This window comes from Engystomops pustulosus, chromosome 6, assembly GCF_040894005.1.
Source record: "Engystomops pustulosus chromosome 6, aEngPut4.maternal, whole genome shotgun sequence".
Taxonomy (NCBI): Eukaryota; Metazoa; Chordata; class Amphibia; order Anura; family Leptodactylidae; genus Engystomops; species Engystomops pustulosus.
In genome coordinates, this window is record NC_092416.1 from 184,702,172 (window position 1) to 184,722,956 (window position 20,785).

The window sequence follows — 20,785 nt, forward strand, 5'->3', positions numbered from 1 at the left end:
ATCTTTTCAACCGGTTCCTATGCACCCGGAGTAGTCGACGGTCTCCTCTTGAAATCTCGTAGACTTCAGGGGAGAGACTGTCCTTAACTATGTATGGCTCACGCTCCCAACGCCCATCTAGCTTACTGGTGGGATGGTTGTTGCGCAGCCACACTCGATCTCCTGGGGCAAGAGGCTCAGCACAGGCATTACGATCGAAGTCCCTTTTTTGTTTCATTCAGGCCTCTTCCAACCGCAGATCCACAACTTCTCTGGCATCCACCAGCCGCCTCTGGTGTTCGTGAACCCAGTCAGTCTGGGGGAGTAGAGACTGGGAATCAGGGGACTCCATGTCCCAGGTCATATCAGCAGGGAAATGGCCGTGCTTCCCGAACATCAGATAATATGGGGTGTATTCTGTGGAGCAATGAGTGGTGTTGTTGTACAGTTACACTAAGTCGGGCAACAGTTTTGGCCAGTCAGCCCTTTTTGCAGGGGTCAGAGTCCTAAGCATGTTGATTAGAGTCCTCAGCATTAGATTCATCTTCTCACAAAGCCCGTTGCCTTGAGGGTGATAGGCTGTGGTCCTCAGCTTTTTACGAGTGCACAGTTCTTGGAAGACTTGGGACTCAAATGCTGTTTCTTGGTCCGTAAGGATCTGGTCCGGACAGCCATAGGGGAGGATGGAGCTCTTCCACAGGGCCGCTGCGGTGGTCCTTGCAGATAGGTCTCTGACGGGGACTGCAACCATAAATTTGGTATAGTGGTCGATGATCATGAGAGCATAAGTGTGACCGGATCTGCTGGGCTCCAACTTCACATGATCCAATGCCAGGATCTCTAAGGGACGTTGGCTCACAATGGGATGTAGAGGGGCCCTTTGATTGTGTCGCTCTCCTCGAGCGATGGCGCAGGCTGGGCATTCCCGACACCAGGCTTCGATGTCGGGCTTCATGTTGACCCAGTAGAAGCACCCTCGGAGGGTGGCTTCCGTCTTCTGAGCACCAAAGTATCCGGACCGGTCATGGTACATATCCAGTACTATCTTGGCGTCCCTCCTGGGAATCACAATCTGATACAGCCGGTCATAAGTGATAGGGTCCAGAGTTCTTCTCTTTAACAGGCCCTGATGCATGTTCAGAGTCTTTCTCTGGTGCCACAATTGAGACAATTCTCCATCAGCTCTTCTCCGGCGGATTCTTTCAGGCACTCGCCCACTAGAGAGATAGTCCATCACTTCTCCTATTGCGTGGCTATCAGCCTGAAGACTAATCCAGAGGTCCTTTTCCGCAGGGGGCTCTGACTCTTCTTGAGAAGTAGTTGGCGCTGCCTCTGCCGGTAAGAAGTAAACTCTTTGGGCATCTTGGCGCACAAACCGGGCTTAGAACGCTGGCATCTCCACATCTTCCCGCTGAGCATCCGTGGAGGGTCCCTTCCACTGGTCAGGGAGACAGGACAGAGCGTCGGCGTTGTCATTGGTCTTGCCAGCCTGATACTTGATGGTAAAGTTGAAGTTGGCAAGTCTGGAGGCCCACCGTTGTTCCAGTGGTCCAAGGTGAGCGGTGTTCAGATGCGCCAAGGGATTATTGTCTGTGAAGACAGTGAAGAAGGATTCAGTCAGGTAGTCCTTGATCTTTTCGGTCACAGCCCAGACTAACGCCAGAAACTCCAACTTGAATGAACTGTAGTTCTGGTCATTTTGCTCCGGTTCTCGGAGGGAACGACTGGCGTAGGCTATGACCCTTTCAGTTCCATTCTGGAGCTGGGATAGTACAGCCCCTAGGCCTTGCTTGCTGGCATCGGCGTATAGGGTGAAAGGCAGATTGTAGTCTGGATATCCCAACACCGGAGGCTCAGTCAACCGTTGCTTTAGCATCTGGAAGGCAGCTTCTCGTTCTGCTGTCCATTCGATGGATGCTCGGGAACGTCGGCCCTCTTTCGGCAGGCCCCTTAGAAGTTCTTGCAAGGGAGCCGCAAGCTGGGCAAACTTCGGGATAAAACGCCTGTAATAACTGTCAAATCCCAGGAAGCTTTTGATGTCCCGTATGGTTGACGGGGTAGGCCAGTCGTGGACAGCTGCAATCTTCTCTGGATCTGGCTCAATTCCATGAGCGCTCACCACATGTCCCAGGTTCTTGACGCTAGATTGTAGCAGGTGGTACTTGGACAGCTTGACCTTCAAACCATGTTGGGTCAGGATTTGGAAAACTTCAGCCAGATGGTGGAGGTGGTCTTCATTGGCATTGGAGTAGATGCCAAGTATAGCAGGACGGTCTCGAAGTTTCAATGACCCAAACATCTCTCCATCAGCCGTTGAAATGTGCCTTGGGAGTTGCATAGCCCGAAAGGCATGTTGTTGAACTTGAACAGACCCATTGGGGTGGTGAAAGCCGTCTTCTCTCTGTCTTCAGGCGCCATGGCCACTTGCCAGTAGCCACTGGTCAGATCCAGGGTAGAGAAGAAGGCAGCTGACACTAGGGCTGCGAGGGATTCCTCAATTCGAGGCAACGGATAGGCATCCTTGTGGGTGATATTGTTAATCTTCCTATAGTCAACACAGAATTGAAGGGTTCGAAGGGTTCCATCCTTCTTTTTCACAAGGACCAGTGGGGCAGCCCATGGGCTGTGACTCTCCCGGATAACATTGGCTGTCTTCATCTCCTGTACCAGCTTTTTCACCTCTTGGTAGCGGGCTGGAGGCTTCAGGCGCGGCCTGTGCCGAAATCCAAGATGGCCGATTAACCCTCTTTGTTGCCGGCCGCAAACGCTCCAGCTCCTCCTCCACAGTACTTCGCGCCACTCACACAGTGGGTGGAGCTCGATGATACCTCTGGATTCCCTGCCAGTGTAGATTTTTGGCGGGCTGGAAATGCTTGCTGCGCCACCGCCTCTGAGGTAAATGCTTGAGGCGTGGCAGCGCCGGATGTAGCAGAGCTGACAAGGTTCTTTGCAGGGTTTAACCTCCTAAGTGCTGGATCGATGCTCAACAGCACGTGGCAGCAGTAATACAGTTCATTGTATAAATGCACACAATCACTTGGGCCTAAACCCGGATGGCAGCAGCGTTAGGCAGCACAGTCTTTGTAATAAAAGACAGTTTATAGTGCCAGTATAAGGCACAGAAGTATAAATCCTGTTCGTGACGCCACTTGCAACATCCCCCACTGGGGCCTAGCCTTTTCTTGGGGCCTGGAGATAGCCGGGGCCCGGAATACCTGAGTGGCTGGCGGTTGCGGCCTAGGCACGCTGGTGTCACCGTGCTTGATATGGGGAACCGGAGGGCTGTCCTACAGCTTGGCAGTTCTCCAGCAGGGTGGTGTTGGCAAGAAATTATGAGGGAGAGGCTGCTATAGCGGTTCTCCCTGGGGCAACCCTTTGGTGTCTGGAGTATGAGTCTCTGTGTGGTGGATAGGGTGCCCGTGATGTTGACAGCCGTAGTAGCAGGGACCAGACGTTGAACAAAAATAACTTACAGTTCTTTATTGGAACCGACAGGAACAGTAGCAACATGCCTTGACAAATGGTAGAATGCTAGGGCTGCAGTTGGAGATGGAACCACAGGAGTAGATCATCAGCCTGGATGCAATGGCAGGCTGGGAGATAGCTGTGTCCTAGTAGGATGCTTCAGCTTGTCCTGGGTTGCTTCAGATATCACCCTTAAAGGTAGGATGATACCCCTATCTCTCACTAGCTAGCTCCTCAGAGCTGCTCAGGCAGTGAGCCGAGCTCTGGCTGCACTGGTCTGCTCTCTACTCTATTCTGCCTCTAGAACTTTCCTGACCAGGGGTTTTGTTACTCCCACTGGTCAGGTGGTGGTTCCTCCTCCAATCGCATCCCAGCTCACAGATACAATAGGATAACACATGTGATTGACACATATTACCTCACATAAAACAATTAACTCCTGCCTTACCGGGCAGACTCTACCGCTGCAGTGTTCCCCTGTGTTATGTAGTGACATGCTGTGGGGTTGATCAGACCCTACACAGGCTGCAAGCTACATGTTGGGACGTATTCGCAACAACCCCTCTGCCTTGCATCGGCAGGGGTGTTGCATATCCATCGCCTGCAGCACAGTGCACAGTCTGGTATATAATAACTTCTGTTGAGAGAATTTTTGGAGTGGGAAGTTTTGTTGTTTGTTTTGCTTATGGTGCAGTTAAAACGTATTTGATTTTGACGATTATAGAAACATTACCATGTGTTTCAGCATCTCCTGTACGTCGAAAAGGGAGAAGGGGGGGTGGCTCTGAATCTGGGGTGCTTTGGATTGGAATGTTATGTCTGTGTTATGCTCAGAGCTCAGACCGTGTACAACCTTGGAGGGAGAAATTTCTACCTGAGATTGATAATGCAGTGCACCCAGATTATACCACCTATTGTCACCCTATGACAGAGTCTATGGGGCAGATTTTCTTACCCGGCCCATTCGCGATCCAGCTGCGCGTTCTCTGCACAGGATTCGGGTCTGGACGGGTAGTTCCTCCGCCGCCCACCAGGTGGCGCTGCTGCGCTGAACATCTGAACGCTCCCGAATACACCGAGCCGAACCAGGTGAAGGTAAGCGCTTCCGAAACGACACATTTTCGGTTTTTAAATGCAACGGTTTTTCCGAATACGTCGGATTTTCGTTCGGCCACGCCCACCGATTTCCGTCACGCGCATGCCGGCCCCGATGCGCAACAATCCGATCGCGTGCGCCAAAATCCCGGGGAAATTCAGGTACAATCGGCGCAAATCGGAAATATTCGGGTAACACGTCGGGAAAACGTGAATCGGGCCCTTAGTAAATGACCCCCTATGACTTTTGTTTCCCTTTTGACCAAGACTTTACCTAAGTATACCTGGCAAGACTTTGGCGAGACGTTGAGTAACATGTGTTTCCCTCACTTTGCCAGCTATTTTGTTAATGGACTAGAAACTTCTCTGCCAGACTGGCATACAGAGGAACCGACAAGACTGTTACAGAAAACCAGGGGGAACAGAGACCAGGATTGTCAGTTTCACAGACCACTCCCTAAATGGGACTGACAGCAGTTCCGGACCAGGAGCGCGAAGCTCATGGAGAGACATTACTGAAGTGACTGCCCACACTCTAGGAAACCGAGACGCCCCCAATAGGGAGGAACTCAGGGAGGGGCAGTAACGGACGAGGACGTCAGCAAGCACAATCTCCCTAAGATACAGCTGCAGGGCGCTCCTTCCCTTCTGCGCCTCGCTGTGCCCCCATAAAACAAATAACGTCCACATGTGGGGGGTCTCTGTACTCAGGAGAGATCGCATAACAAATTGTACAATGAGTTTTCTCTTTTTATCTTCTGGAGATGTGGACATTTTAGGGCTAAATGAACGTATAACCAACAAAATTTGACCATTCTAAATTTCACCTCCATTTTGATTTAATTACTATGAAGATCTCAAGGGGTTAACAGTCTTCCCAAAAGCCATTCCTGATAGTTTGAGGAGTGCAGATATGAAATGGGTTGATTATATAGGGGGGAGTTTGATGTTAAATATTTGAAATTTCATCAACAACAGTAATTATCCCCCAAATAGTCAATTCTGAAAATACGGAAAAGCGATATTCGATTTGTAAACCCTGTGACGTCAAAATAAATTATCCAGACATTTCAAAAATTATGAAAATGTAAAGTAGACAAATGGAAAATGGCAAATTTTTTTAAAATTCAAAACTTATCATGCAAATCTCAGAATCGTTTTGATAAGTAACAGTGTCCTGGGAGAAACCTCCCAGGAGCAGTGTTATTCATGTGCATGAAGGGTCGGCTTATCAATATTATGGATCCTGGATAGCTCCTCCTTCAGGCATGTCTTTTAACAATGAGGAATGAGAAGAGGAGGGATCTCGGGAAAAGGGACGGTCACCAGACTTCCTGTGTGCGCCAGTGCTTGGCTGCACGTCACATCCGGCTGTGTTTCGTGTCCGTACCTCGTGTGTGTCCATGTGTGTGTCCGGGAGCAGAACGCTGAGGGAATCACTGCGATCGTTCGAGATCCGGGAGCAGAACGCTGAGGGAGATTTTCTGAGATCCGGGAGCAGAACGCAGAGGGAGATCGTCTGAGACTTGGGAGTAGAACGCAGCGGGAATCACCGGGATCGCGGATAGTGGAGTGCAGGAAGCGAGGAAAGAAATCGGAGCGTCGGTTGTGGAGAAGCTGGGAGTGTAACTGCGGGTGAAAAAGCCATCGTCTCTGCCGCGAGTGGAGTGTGGAGAACATTGTTTGGACATGCAGTGAAGGACGCAGCAGAAACGGCAGCAGGGACGCAGCAGGGTCGGTCAAGTAGGTACAAAGTTGGCTCTGTTTTTCTTCACTAGGGCAGGGTGACGCTGCGGTGGGATTGTCCTGACTGGCTCATATGGGGGACACTGTTGAAGGTGTCTCTGGCATGGTGCCCGCAGGCGGAGGGTCCACCTATCTCCGGTGTCTGCGGGGCGCCCCTTGTCACTCAATAGGTGATTACGTGGGGGTTCCTCGGGTCTCAGATGTGCTGTGTGGTGCGTCCCGGGACTCGGGCGTTTTGGACCTTCCCGATATGCCTGTGTGTGCGTCTTTGCCAGACCCATGTGAGACCAAGGGCCTTCCCAGCTATGTAGATTCCGCGTAATTTCATCCAAACTGCACATGTGGGTTCAGGCCAGCGTGTATCAAACTGACTGACTCGGCTTTTGCTGCTGAGGCTCCCTTAGTCTACCCATGCGTACTCAAGTCAGAGCATTCGCATCAAACTGAACTGTCTGTCATAACCCATAACAATACTAATATTTTTACTAACCGTGCTGGAACTAATCACCGTGGTTTGTTGTCAGTGGAATGTAAAGAACTCATCATCTATAGGAAAGACTCATTATTAGGAATTAAGTCATCTATGCCAAAAGCTATGTTAAACTCATACTGGGTCCCAGCGTGTGTACGTAAACGCTATAGACGATGCAGGGCTGGGTTGAGGAGGAAATTATCTAGGAGAGGGATGAGACCGTTTGTACCGTCTGTTTTAACAGGGAATCACTAACAAAATGGATGAACTACATGCCATTGTGACTGATAAAGGACTTTTATTTGATTATCTATGTAAATACCAAGTGGTGCCGCAGTAACCATATTACAGTACGAAGCAAAATATGTCTGCCTGACCTAGAGTTGTTGGCACTAGCACTCAGGCCGGGTTATCTGCCTAGAGAATTTCAGGCGGTGATTGTGGTAGTGGTGCATATCCAGCCATCAGGGAATGGGGCCACCGCAAAAGAGTTGTTATCAGCAGAGTTAGGTGTGTTACAGAACAGATACCCAGAGGCTCTCTTCATAATCACAGGTGATTTTAACTGGGTAATCCCAACATTACCGAAATTTGTGCAATATATAACTATGCCAACGCGTGGCGAAACTGTGTTAGACCTCTTTTTCGCTAATGTTACAAACGCTTTTAGACCGGTTCTGATGGCACCTTTGGGTCTCTCCGATCACAACCTGATATACCTACGCCCCACGTACAGTCCGGTAAGGTTGCGGTGTCCGGCCACCGTTAAGGCTGTGTGTCAGTGGACTGACTCCGCAATCGGGGAACTGAGGCTCTGCTTTGACACGACAGACTGGAACTTATTTTTAGATGGCTGCATTGAGAACATGGACGCTTGTGTGGATACTATCACTGACTACATAAATGTTTGTGTAAAATCTATTGTTCCCGAGAAAGTTGTAAGACTACATCACAATAATAAACCCTGGGTTAACACTGAATTAAGAGAGTTATTCAGAAAGCGCTGTCATGCGTTTCGTAGCAAGGACGATGTGTACTTCCACACGTTGTCTATGGAGGTCAAGTCAAAAATTAAAGACTTCAAGAAGCAGTACAGGGATAAACTGGAGAAGAAGTTATCTGTGGGTGATCCTAGGGAGGTATGGAGGGGCTTAAGAAACATCACGGGATTGCCTGGTAAGGTAAGGCGAGTGGAAGAATGTGGCAAATTAGTCAAGGAACTAAATAGGTTCTTCAACAGATTCACAGCAGAAGCTGAAGGAAATTACGAAATAAGTAGTGAGGTTCCCCAATCGTGCAATCCGCGGAATACGGTAATCAGGAACATAGAGGTGTGGGAGGTCCAAAAGGAACTAAGCAAATCAAAATTGAGAAAGGCCCCGGGTCCCGACGATATTCAAGCTAGGGTCCTAAGGGAATGTAGTCAGGAGTTAAGTACGGTGTATGCTAGAATATTTAACAGCAGTCTAGACTCTGCTTATGTGCCAAAACTCTGGAAGACATCTATGATAGTCCCACTGGCTAAAGTTAATAGGCCGACAAATTTGAATGACTGCAGACCAATTGCACTAACTGCCCTGATCATGAAAGTCTTTGAACGACTAGTGTTATATAGACTGAGTGCTGTTGTTTCTCCACTTCTGGATCCGTTAGAGTTTGCCTATCGGCCTGGACTAGGTACTGATGATGTGTTGATCTATTTGCTGGAAAGGGTGTACTCACATCTGGACAATGTAGGGAACATGGTACGCCTGATGTTTTTTTATTTTAGTAGTGCTTTTAATCGTATTGTGCCAGAGTGTTTAGTTGAGAAACTACAAAATTATCTGTGGACAAGAAAACTGGATTTTAAATTACTTGCTAAACAGGCCGCAAAGGGTAAGAGTTGGAAATTATTGGTCGGGGGAAGCTCTGTCTAGCATAGGAGTCCCCCAAGGGACAGTTTTGTCGCCTTTTTTATTTTCGGTTTATACTGCGGATTTCCGAAGGAACGACCAAGAGTGTTTCGTCCAGAAATACTCAGACAACACAGTCTTGGTTGGACTGATAAAAGACGGAGAGGATGGGGGGTACAGGACAAGTGTGTCCGAATTCTTTGACTGGTGTACTGTAAATAGCCTGCAGTTAAATCTGTCAAAAACCAAAGAGATTATAGTTGATTTTTCAAGAAAAAGGAATTCCTCATTCGAACCACTGAACATCGGAGGGGTTGATATTGAACGTGTAGGGGAATATAAATACCTGGGTATAATGATTGATGATAAATTAAAGTGGAAAACTCAGACTGATTACGTTTATAGGAAGGCGACTAGTAAGTTGTTCTTCCTGAGGTCGCTTAGAGCCTTTTCAGTGAACACCCATCTTCTTATCGCTTTTTTCGAGTCTGTGGTACTTAGTACTCTTATGTATGGGGTCTGTGCATGGGGCCCCTGTCTGTCTGCCCAGGACCAATGCAAATGCAGGAAGATCCTTAAAAAAGCGGAAAGCATCATTGGTGTGAAAATGGAGCACTGGGAGGCCAGGCTGCGTCGTTGCGTGCTAGGATATTGTCAGATTCTTCACATCCTTCATTTAGCCTACTTGAATTGCAACAAAGCAGTTTTAGCGGCAGACTAAAAGAAATCAGGTGCAGGACTGACAGATACAAAAAATCATTTGTGTCGACTTCTATCCATCTGTTCAATAAAAATAAGGGGGCGAAGATAGCTTCGAGTGGCGAATAATTTCCGGGTCTCTTAGATCAGTAAACTTTGAGTTTGTTTCGTATTGTGTATATTTTAGTAGTTTTTATTCAATATATGTTGTATGTCCGTGGTATTTTTGTAATGTATTTAAAATAAGTCTCATAGCCTTTTGTGACAACTTTCTTTTCCTCTGTCGGGGAATAATAAATTGTTTATTATTATTATTATTATTATTATTATTATACAAAGCGACGCAAGTCAGAATACAAAAAAATGGGGCTGAGCCTTAAGCTATAAAATGGCTGCGTCCTTAAGGGGTTAAGCATATATCCTGGTCTCGTTTCCATAATATTTCAATATTCAAGATTTTAAATGAAAACTAAAAAAAACTACTGTTGTGTTTCCCCTCTGGCAGGATCTGCTCTTCTATTAGCTTCTCATGCCCTGTGTCACGGGCGCCCCCGCGATCCATACCACGGATTGCGGGGGCAACCGTGCCCCTGTCACGGGCACCCCCGCGATCCATATCGCGGATCGCGGGTGCGCCTGTGCCTCTCTCCGCTGCCCCGGTCCCGCTCCTGTGCACTTACCCCTCCTGGCTCCTGCTCCCGTCCGGACTAGGTCTCCCATCATTCCCTGCCGGATCTTTGTGCCTCATAGCCTTAGAGAAATCCTTGACTTTTCTTCTGCTTACCACCCTCAGTCGAATGGTCAAGTAGAGAGGGTGAACCAGACTTTGGGCTGCTACTTGCGCCACTTCGTCTCAGCCTGTCAAGATAATTGGACTGACCTTCTACCTTGGGCTGAGTTCTCTTACAATTCACTGGACTCGGGATCTACTGGTTCGGCTCCGTTCTTTGTGGTCTATGGACGTATTCCTCGCCCACCTCTCCCGCTGTCTACTCCCTCTGTTGTCCCTGCGGTGGAGGATCTGGTGCAGGATCTCAAGGCTGTTTGGGACCAGACCCGCCAGTCCCTTCCACGAGCTACAGACCGTACCAAGACCCAGGCTGATAAAAGACGTCGAGCTCCTCCTGTCTTCTCTCCTGGTGACAAAGTATGGCTATCCTCCAGATACATCCGGCTTAAGATACCCATCTATAAACTTGGGCCCCGGTTCCTTGGCCCCTTTGAGGTAATCAAGCGCATTAATCAAGTGGCACTCACCAAGAAGGGTGCCAATCCACGTGCCTGGTCTCCAGCTGCTGAAATGGCCTTCTCCAAGTTAAAGTCTGCTTTTTCCTCGGCTCCCGTGCTCTCTAGGCCAGATATGGACAAACCCTTTCTTCTGGAGGTGGACGCATCCTCCATTGGAGCTGGAGCGGTGCTCACTCAGAAAGGGCCCAAGGGCCGAACTTTGACTTGCGGTTTCTTTTCCAAGACTTTTTCCCCAGCTGAGAGAAATTATTCCATTGGAGACAGAGAATTATTGGCCATCAAACTTGCTCTTGAAGAATGGCGGTATCTTCTGGAGGGAGCTCTCCATCCTGTTTGTGTGTACACTGACCACAAGAATCTTCTGTACCTCCAGACAGCCCAGCGCCTGAATCCCAGGCAAGCCCGGTGGTCTTTGTTCTTCTCCCGCTTTGACCTGCTGATTCATTTTCGTCCGGCAGACAAGAATGTCAAGGCTGATGCTTTGTCCCGTTCTTCAGATGTTGTTGGAGATGAACCAGTTCCTCGGCACATAATTTCTCGTGATCAGCTTGTTGTTGCAGCTCCGGTGGACCTTCGGCAGCTACCTCCTGGCAAGACGTATGTTAGACCTGCTCTCAGGAAGAGGATTCTGTCTTGGGGACATTCTTCTCGTCTGGCTGGGCACCCTGGGGTGCAACGCTCCGTGGCCCTCATCTCCCGCTATTACTGGTGGCCAGACCTGGTCAAAGATGTTTGGGAGTTTGTGGGATCCTGCTCCTCCTGTGCCCGCAATAAAGCCTCTCGTCTCAAACCGGCTGGACTGTTACTCCCGTTACCGATACCCAGTCGCCCGTGGTCTCACGTGGCTATGGACTTTGTTACCGATCTGCCTGTCTCCTCGGGCAATACTGTCATCTGGGTGGTGACGGACCTGTTTTCCAAAATGTCCCATTTTGTTCCCCTTCCAGGTCTTCCGTCTTCACCACAGCTTGCCAGTTTGTTCTTCAATCATATCTTCCGGCTGCATGGCCTTCCGCTTCACATTGTGTCCGATCGAGGAGTCCAGTTTGTGTCAAGATTCTGGCGTTCTTTATGTAACCAGCTGCAGGTCATCCTTGACTTTTCTTCTGCTTACCACCCTCAGTCGAATGGTCAAGTAGAGAGGGTGAACCAGACTTTGGGCTGCTACTTGCGCCACTTCGTCTCAGCCCGTCAAGATAATTGGACTGACCTTCTACCTTGGGCTGAGTTCTCTTACAATTCACTGGACTCGGGATCTACTGGTTCGGCTCCGTTCTTTGTGGTCTATGGACGTATTCCTCGCCCACCTCTCCTCTGTCTACTCCCTCTGTTGTCCCTGCGGTGGAGGATCTGGTGCAGGATCTCAAGGCTGTTTGGGACCAGACCCGCCAGTCCCTTCTACGAGCTACAGACCGTACCAAGACCCAGGCTGATAAAAGACGTCGAGCTCCTCCTGTCTTCTCTCCTGGTGACAAAGTATGGCTATCCTCCAGATACGTCCGGCTTAAGATACCCATCTATAAACTTGGGCCCCGGTTCCTTGGCCCCTTTGAGGTAATCAAGCGCATTAATCAAGTGGCATACATGCTCCGCCTTCCTCCATCTATGCGCATCCCGAACTCCTTCCATGTATCCCTCCTGAAGCCAGTCGTCTTGAACCGCTTCACCCAGCAATCCCCTCCTCCGGCTCCTGAGGCTGATTCTCCAGGAGGACGAAGCATCAGCGACACGCGCGTCGGGGTGTAGTTCATTGGCCTCATGGGGACCCCCATCATACCTGTCATTATGCTTACGGGTAAGAACTCTATTTGATTTTGTGCAAAGTGGGAGCCGGAAGGTAATTTCTCTACCCATTTTCCCGTTTGCATCATTTACCATTACTTATTAGACATTTTTTGTCTTTATATTATTATTTACCTATAGGTTTTGGGGTGTCTGCAGGGGCTTATGCTTTTCGTGGTTGCCCCATTTTTCATCAGGGGCCACTTGTTTCCCATTATTGTCTTTCCCTATTATGTGATAGAATTTTCTTGTACATTGTGTATCAATTTCATAATAAAATACATTATTAATTTTATTTTTGATGATCTTTTGTGGCTCTCCTTTTTGGGTCATTGATTATGTTGTGTGTTGAGAGCTATAGTGATATTCTATGAGGCTCTTTTTCTTCTATTGGTTTTTGTTGTATATGAAGTCAAGGAGGTTCTGGACATGAAGTTCGTAAGGGGTAAGCGGTTCCTTGTAGATTGGAAGGGGTTCGGGCCTGAGGAGAGATCCTGGGAGCCTGAAGAGAATATTCTTGATCGGACTCTCCTCCAGAGGTTTCTTGGGACAAAGAAGAAGAGGGGGAGACCAAAGGGGGGGGGGGGGTACTGTCACGGGTGCGCCCGTGCCTCTCTCCGCTGCCCCGGTCCCGCTCCTCTGCACTTACCCCTCCTGGCTCCCGCTCCCGTCCGGACTAGGTCTCGCGCACGGCCCCGCTCCCTATGGCGCGCGCCACTGTCTCAAGATTTAAAGGGCCAGCGCGCAGGTGATTGGCGCTGGTCATTTCCTGTCTTGTATTTAACCCTTTGTCTCCCATCATTCCCTGCCGGATCTTTGTGCCTCATAGCCTTAGAGAAAGCTTCCTAGCGAGTATTCCTGTGTTCCTGTATTCCTGTGTATTCCTGTGTGTTCCCATTCCTGAGTCCTGTGTTGCCGTGTTACCTGAGTTCCTCCGTGTTGCTGTGTGCCTGTGTTCCCGTTCCCACCTGCCTGGACCTCCTGTTGCTGACCCCGGACTTGGACCTGACGTTGCATCTCTGCCGCCTGCCCTGACCCTGTGCCTGGACCTGTCTACGAGATTGTCATCCGCTAAGGTACCTCGACCTTGGCTGCCACCGTGGGCTGGTCACACCTGGGAACGGCCTAGTGGTATCCTGCCGCAGCAAGTCCAACCCGCTTTGCGGTGGGCTCTGGTGAATAGCAGGTGCCGCTAGGCTCCGGTTCCGGGTGTTGGCTAGTTCCATCTCCCGCGGTGGTCCAGAGGATCCACTAATCCTAACACCCTGGTTGTTAAAAAAAAAGGCTTTCAAAATTATGCAAATGTGCCTAAGGGGCTCCAGGTTCCATGGGTGCTAATGGAGCATGGTGCCCATCAGGCTCATTTGTGTCATTTTTAAAGACTTTTATTCATAAAAACAAGGCCATAGGAAGCTAAAAGAAGAGCAGATCCTGCCAGAGGGGGCGCACACCAGTATGTCAGTGTGCTTGGTTTACAGTCCTTCATCCTGGTGGTATATTTCCTTTAAGCTGTTGGACTTCTCAATATTCTATCAACCTCAGACTATGTTACAAGTGGAGCAAATGAACTGCATTTTTGGCAGCCCGTGCTCCATGTACTCTCATTTTTGCTGTCAATCCTGAGATGCCTCAGCACAAAATGTGGAAAAGCCTCAGCACTACATCAGAAAACACTGTCAGGGCCAAGTCCATCCCTAGTGTTAAGGTGTATAATGAAGTTATTTATTTCTGATTTCTTCAGCCACTATAAAACTATAAAGAGAGACCAAGCTGTCTGTTTCATCATCATAATTTCTTTAAAGATGAGGCAGTGACATCTGTGATCTGTGGCCAAAACAATTCCCCCCCCCCCCCCCCCCGATTTATTACATGGATTTGGCTTTACAACTGTGTGTGAACGTCTGATGGTAAACAAGACTTGATTTCCGAGAAAAAAATCTCCCGCAATCTAAACATGAAAATGGCTTCTCCCCTGTGTGAGTTCTCAGATGTCGATCAAGAACTGATTTCTGGCTAAAACTTTTCCCACATTCTGAACATGAAAATGGCTTCTCTCCCGTGTGACTTCTCTGATGTCTAACAAGTTTTTCGGCGGCTGAAAAACATTTTCCACATTCTGAACATGAAAATGACTTTTCCCCTGTGTGACTTCTCCGATGTCTTGCAAGATCTGATTTCTGGCTAAAACTTTTCCCACATTCTGAACATGAAAATGGCTTCTCTCCTGTGTGAGTTCTTTGATGTCTGACAAGATTATTGATGCTTGAAAAACATTTCCCGCATTCTGTACATGAATATGGCTTTTCCCCTGTGTGAATTCTCTGATGTCTAACAAAACTTCTGAAGTGTAGAAAACATTTCCCACATTCTGAACATGAAAATGGCTTTTCCCCTGTGTGAATTCTCAGATGTCTTGCAAGATCCGATTTCTGGTTAAAACCTTTTCCACATTCTGAACATGAAAATGGCTTCTCCCCCGTGTGAATACTTTGTTGTCTAACAAGATTTGCTTTCGCTGTATAACTTTTCCCACATTCTGAAGATATAAATTTCAGTTCCTCTGTAGAACTTCTCTGAGACACAGGAACGCTAATATGATTACCATAATCTAAACTTATCATAACGTTCTTTCCAGTTCCTGATGATTCTGTAGATGGAACCAATTTAATAGGATCAGGCGATGGATTGGTCCTGTGAAGGTCTGACGATTCATCTGGGATGTTGTCCTGCTCTTCGGATGTATCTTCTGTCATATAAGGTTCCTCTGCTTCAGATTCTGATATCATATGTTCCTCTGAGCTCTTGGTACAGTCATCTGCAAAAAAATGAACATTGGCTGTGAGAAAACTGTTTCCTGCTTACCATAAGGTTCTGTATTATTACTGATGTAACATCTCAGCCTCTTCCTCCGAGGTCCTGGTGAGCAGTATTCCTGACCCTCATAGCTCCCACCTTCCAGCTTTTCTTAGTCTATGTCTCCATGTTCTGTGTTATCACTCGTCTCTGCTTTATCTAGTGGTTACTACTCACCTGGGCAGTTACCTGTAGGAATCTCCTCCTTACATCGCTCATCGCCCCTCACATATGTCTCTGGGGCAGGAATATTCTTCACATCTTCACCCTGATACAAATAAAAAATGGTGAAAATTTTTTAACCCCCAACTTGGACACTATAAAATCTGTCCTCCGCTAAGGGCAGATGAATCTTTGACCCTGTAGGAATTTTACTAGGGATTCTCCACCAGATCTATAAAGGGAAAGATCGAAAACAAACTCTACCAGTTTGCCCTCCCTAACTGGGAACCAATGCAATGCATACAGGTGCGTGTGGGACAATTCTAAGAGTTAAACTGGGGTCCCCACAATATCAGCCTTAAACTAAAAGAGAGTCAAGTTTACTCTGCAACGGTGAACCTCTTGCAGTGAGGTACAAAGACAAGAAAGATGTTTTTCTTTTAACGATCATTCGGTCACCAGAATTTTACCCCTCACATCAGTAATATCTGCTGATAAAGGGTTAAAAGTCCCGGCATATCACCTAAAATTATCTACCACCGAGGCTCTGTGCTTTCATTACAGCCTTTTTCTTGGTATGCAAATGAGCAGACGCGAGTCAGCTTCTGAAGAGAAGAGTCAAGTTTTCACCACGCTGCCAGGGAACAACGTCTCCATCTTTTGACAGCTCTGTTTCTCTTCAAATCTCGACCTTGTTAGACAGCGAGTCCTCTCTCTGTCCTTACCAGAATGCCTTCCCTCTTACTCCATGTTTTTTTTTTTTAGTGGTGAACACTGTGTGGGGAATTTCCAGATCTTCTCACCATTTCATGTACCCCCACGATGGGTGGGGGGTAATTGGTGGTGGGCAGAGCCACATACAGGTGGCGCACTTTTACAGATCTATAGTCAGAACAGGAGCACATTGAGCGTGTGCGGCATGACGGAACACAATCCGCACTGGCTCTATCTCCTCCTCCATGTGGTCGGGCTACGGCGAAGAATACCCTAAACAGACATACCCTGACTTTCCTTTACGCCCAAAACCTATCCTTAGCCAGAGCCTGCGACTCTCTGCTACGATTGCCCTCAGCGGGCTGGCTATCGGGAGTGAGACTTAAACGAAATATTGCAGATGGACCAGAGGTCTCTTTTGTGGAGAAAATCTTTTGTGCGTGCAAGCGCGGGAGGATCAGTGCCGACCTGGTGGTGGACACAGTTCACTGAGAGTGCATGGCAACGTGGACGGCGCAGTCAGCTCAAACGGAGTCTTGATCTGGGAGAGGAGTGGAGCACCCAGTCTCCTTGCCCTGGTGGGAATTCGTTGGCTCCCCCTACCTGGCTCCTTCGGATGACGGCTTCCGTGGATAGATAAGTACTTTCTCATGCTACTATACACAAGCCTGTTTAGTCCATAAGAAACCGTTTTTGCTTTTCGATCTCCCCTGGTGTATAGAGCTGGTTTCGACCTATATTACGCACTAGAGCGTCTGCCAAAAGTTCTCCAACTCTGGACTTTGTCAAATCTAGAACGGTCTTTAACTTGGTGTCATTTCTCAGCACGTACACTTGCAAAAATTTTTTGGACTAGAAGCTTTCATCGTACATAAAGACTGCTCGGTTCATAACAATATTTGTCTGCGAAAGCACGTACAGAATCCTTCATGGTGAAAGTATCAGCCAACCATAAAGTGAGAGATATTATTATTAGCCTGACTCAGAACTTTTTTATACTTTGAATCGGCCTCCGCTGTGGGATATTTTAAAGCACTTGTATCTGTTTACATCTTTCCTTAAAAGTCTTTTTTTGGCGTAAAAAGACTAATTGGTTTGTTACACCGCGTATACTTATCTTTTATGGTGAAAGTACTGGACACTCATAATTGGAAAACAGCAGACTGGAATTTTGTTATGTATTGAATCGGCCTCTGCTGTGGGACATTTTGAAGCATTTGTATTTGCTTACGTCTTTTCGCAAACTTTTTTTTTTTGACATGTCAAGATGAACTGGTTCGTTACACCATGTATACTATCTCTTGCGGTGAATGTACTGGACACTTGGGTTACGTACCAGATAGGTTCCATAGGTTTGTTCTTAAGTTGAATTTGTATGTAAGTCGAAACTGCATATTTTAGAATTGTAGATCCAGACCAAAAATTTTTGGCTCCAGTGCCAGTTGAAGTTTCAAAATTCTTTACTGTGATTGGAACAAGGATTATCAATAAAGCTTCATTACAGACACTTTACAGCTGATCATTGCAGTCTGGGACTATGGTAAAGCATCCAGAGAGGTCACCAGAGGTCACAGTGGGCAGGGGGGTCCGTCTTTAACTAGTGGTTGTCTGTAAGTCGGGTGTTCTTAAGTAGGGGACCGCCTGTAATTGGAAAATAGCTGAATGGAACTTTGCTATAGTTCGCCGGACACTCTACAGCAGGGCTCCCCAAACTTTTTACATAGGGCACCGTTCACTGTCCCCCTCAGACCGCTGGAGGGCCGGACTAAAGTCTAAAAATAAATAGCGGTACTTGTGACCGCATCCATAATACACTGGTACCCCCCTCAATTAATTATTTAATATACCGGTACTGCACCCCCTTGTGAACTATTTTATATATTGGCCCAATTAATTAATTAATATACCGGGACCTCTCTCCATTAATTATTGAATATGCCTCCCCCCCCCCATTAATTACTAAACTGCCCCTCATAATTAATTATTTCCTATACCCGCACCATTAATTATTTCCTATGCTGCCCCCACCATTAATTATTCCTATACTGCCCCTCATAATTAATTCATTCCTATGCTGACCCTTATAATTATTTCCTAATCTACCCCTCATAATTAATTATTTCCTAAGCTGCCCCTTATAATTAATTATTTCTTATTCTGCCCCTCATAACTAACTATTGGCCCCCCCAGTCGCCACAATCTTTTTACTGCCCTTTTTAATAAAAAAATAAAAACCCTGTACTCACCTAAGTCTTCTATCTTCTTGCCGTGTCCGGGCAGGAAGGGGTGCGCGGCCGCGTGATGACGTCATCGTGCGGCCGCGCAGCCTAGTTCATGGAGCGATGTGCGCCGGGGTTGTATTCCGGCCACATCGCTCCAGTGATAGTGCTCGAGCAGCCGTTTCCGCCTGCACCGAGCACTATACAGTGACGAGCAGGAGCTTCCTGTCCGGACGGACGGAGGCTCCGGCCCGACTGTTGCGGGCCGCGAGAGCCCGGTGCTGGCGCGCCAAGTGTCGGTGGCCAGATCAAAATGGCCCGCGGGCCGTAGTTTGGGGAACCCTGCTCTACAGCATCCGTAGCTGTTAATATCTTTGCTTTAAAGGTTTTTACTGTGCACAAAGATCATTTGGTCTACTACTTCTACACTAAACTTTGTGGTGAAAGCATTGGTGAAATATAAGTGGAAATTATCAGTCTGTTTGTATTGTAGAGTTTGCACTAGGATTGTTTAGGGGCCAGTAGTCGGCTTACTACTCTCTACTATAGCGGTAAAACAAAGAAGTTACTATTTACTTTGTTGGATAGGGATCATCTGATTCTGTGTATACTCTGACGCCTAAAGGGAGCACTAGGAAGTCCATTGGGCCCAGTCCTGAGTCTTGAGGAGACAAACCTTCAAGATTTAGAAAATTTTTTAAAAAATCCCCTCCCACCAAGATTCACTCCTTTACGAAGCAAAACTGAGGAAGAAAAGGGAGGGTAACTCAGCAATAGGGGATGCAATCCTGACTGGGAGCGTTTAAAAGAGCAGGAGGAAAGGCTCTCCAAAGTCGAAAAGACTACATTGAGGAGTAATAAAAATTTGGAGAGGGAATTTAGGGAAATACAGGAGAAGGTCATTGATTAGGTGGATAGGTCTAGAAGGTGTAACGTTAGACTGATAGTCTTCCCTGAGGAAGATGAACAAAAGAATACGGCAGAATTTGGCTATTGGACACACTGGGTAGTGAGTGTTTCTCTTCAACTTTCGCGATAGAAAGAGCTCACCATGTGCCAGGACATAAAAACTAAAAACTAATCCTGCAAAATCTGCTCTCCAAAAGCCAAAATGGTGCCCCTTCCCTATCATAGCCCAAAAAGCAGGTTACCTTCCCAAATGAGCTATTACTATCCTCCGGATGGATTGTTCTTTGCTCACCCCCTTGGGACGATGTATATTGTGGAGCTGAACAAACATATTCCAGAAAACCCCCCAGAAATATCTCATTTTCAACTTGATTTTGGTTTAATTCCCGAGAAAGGGCTTAAAAGGTGAACAATTTTACAAAATGTTGTTTTTAATAGCTTGCTGGATACGGTTTAATACAAGGGGGGATTTATGGGGGCTGAGGAACAATTATAAAATGACCATTACCATAATTATGCACTCCTCCAGCATGCATAAGACTGCCTCATCCCTCCCCCCATAAGCCTTCCCAAGAGCCTGTTGACTTTATCCAGCATTCCCAGTATCCTGCAGATCATTATTCTGCAATTTCATTCAGGAACTTGGGAAAGCGAGATGCAGAAACACATTACTTCCACATGTCTGCACTGTCCAGGCAGGACTAATAAACCTGAGCTGGATGACTCATACAGCAGCTGATGAATGGTGCAGTGATTGATTACTTCTGCCTGTCAAGGACAACACAGTGATGAGTATTCTCGCCTTATGCTGGGCAGAACAAGACTGGAGCAGTGCATAATTAGGGTAAGAGGAAGAGCACTGGGGCAGCCACATAAGCACCAGAGACTCATTATAAACATTTTATAATAATTTTTTATGCAAAACCGCTAAATTCAGGGATTAAACAAGATATGTTTCTGCATTAGTGTAGCTACAGCATTCTCAAGGTATGTTTGCTTCATACTGCATAAAAGAAAATGGTAGATTTCCTTTAAGCCTTACCTACCTGATGATCCTGTGGGACATATTTCTCCTCTGAACAATCCTGTGATAGAAGAAGAGGACTGGGACATCTCTCCGGTGATGTTCTCTTACTGGATCTACCTGTAGGAAACATCCAGAGACTGAATTCCTTCTTTCCATACAGATAATGAAAGGACGTGTGGATTTAGTCCTGTCTATTACCTGCTGATGTGAGGGGCTGGTAGTCCTCCATCATGACGTCCTTGTACACATCTTTGTGTCCTTCTAAATACTCCCACTCCTCCATGGAGAAATAGACAGCCACATCCTGACACCTTATAGGAACCTGACACACACAATGATCCCGTCATCACCCAGATCCCTTCATAGCGTTACTGTATAATGTCCCAGCATTCCCAGCAGTGTCACCTCTCCAGTCAGCAGCTCCATCATCTTGTGGGTGACTTCTAGGATCTTCTGCTCATTGATGTCAACATGTATCAGGGGGTGAGGTGGAGGAGCCGGGATTGGGCTCAGGGTTCTC

At 47.4% G+C, this 20,785-nt stretch overlaps 2 protein-coding genes across 2 annotated transcripts in view; both read right to left on the reverse strand.

Annotated features, from left to right (window-relative positions):
* The window catches only part of LOC140065412 (uncharacterized), a 40,200-nt gene extending 19,617 nt beyond the window's left edge, over positions 1-20,583 (reverse strand). Inside the window, exons 1-2 of the mRNA XM_072113032.1 lie at positions 20,464-20,583; positions 20,285-20,382 (exon numbers count right to left, since the gene is read on the reverse strand). Of these exons, the coding sequence (XP_071969133.1) occupies positions 20,285-20,382; positions 20,464-20,548 (183 nt within the window). The 5' untranslated portion in view covers positions 20,549-20,583. The remainder of the gene's footprint in view (positions 1-20,284; positions 20,383-20,463) is intronic.
* On the reverse strand, positions 14,243-15,193 carry LOC140065408 (uncharacterized). Its single transcript, XM_072113026.1, has one exon. It carries the CDS (start codon positions 15,165-15,167, stop codon positions 14,247-14,249), a length of 921 nt encoding a protein of 306 aa, XP_071969127.1. The 5' UTR covers positions 15,168-15,193; the 3' UTR covers positions 14,243-14,246.
* Positions 20,584-20,785: the final 202 nt, after the last annotated feature.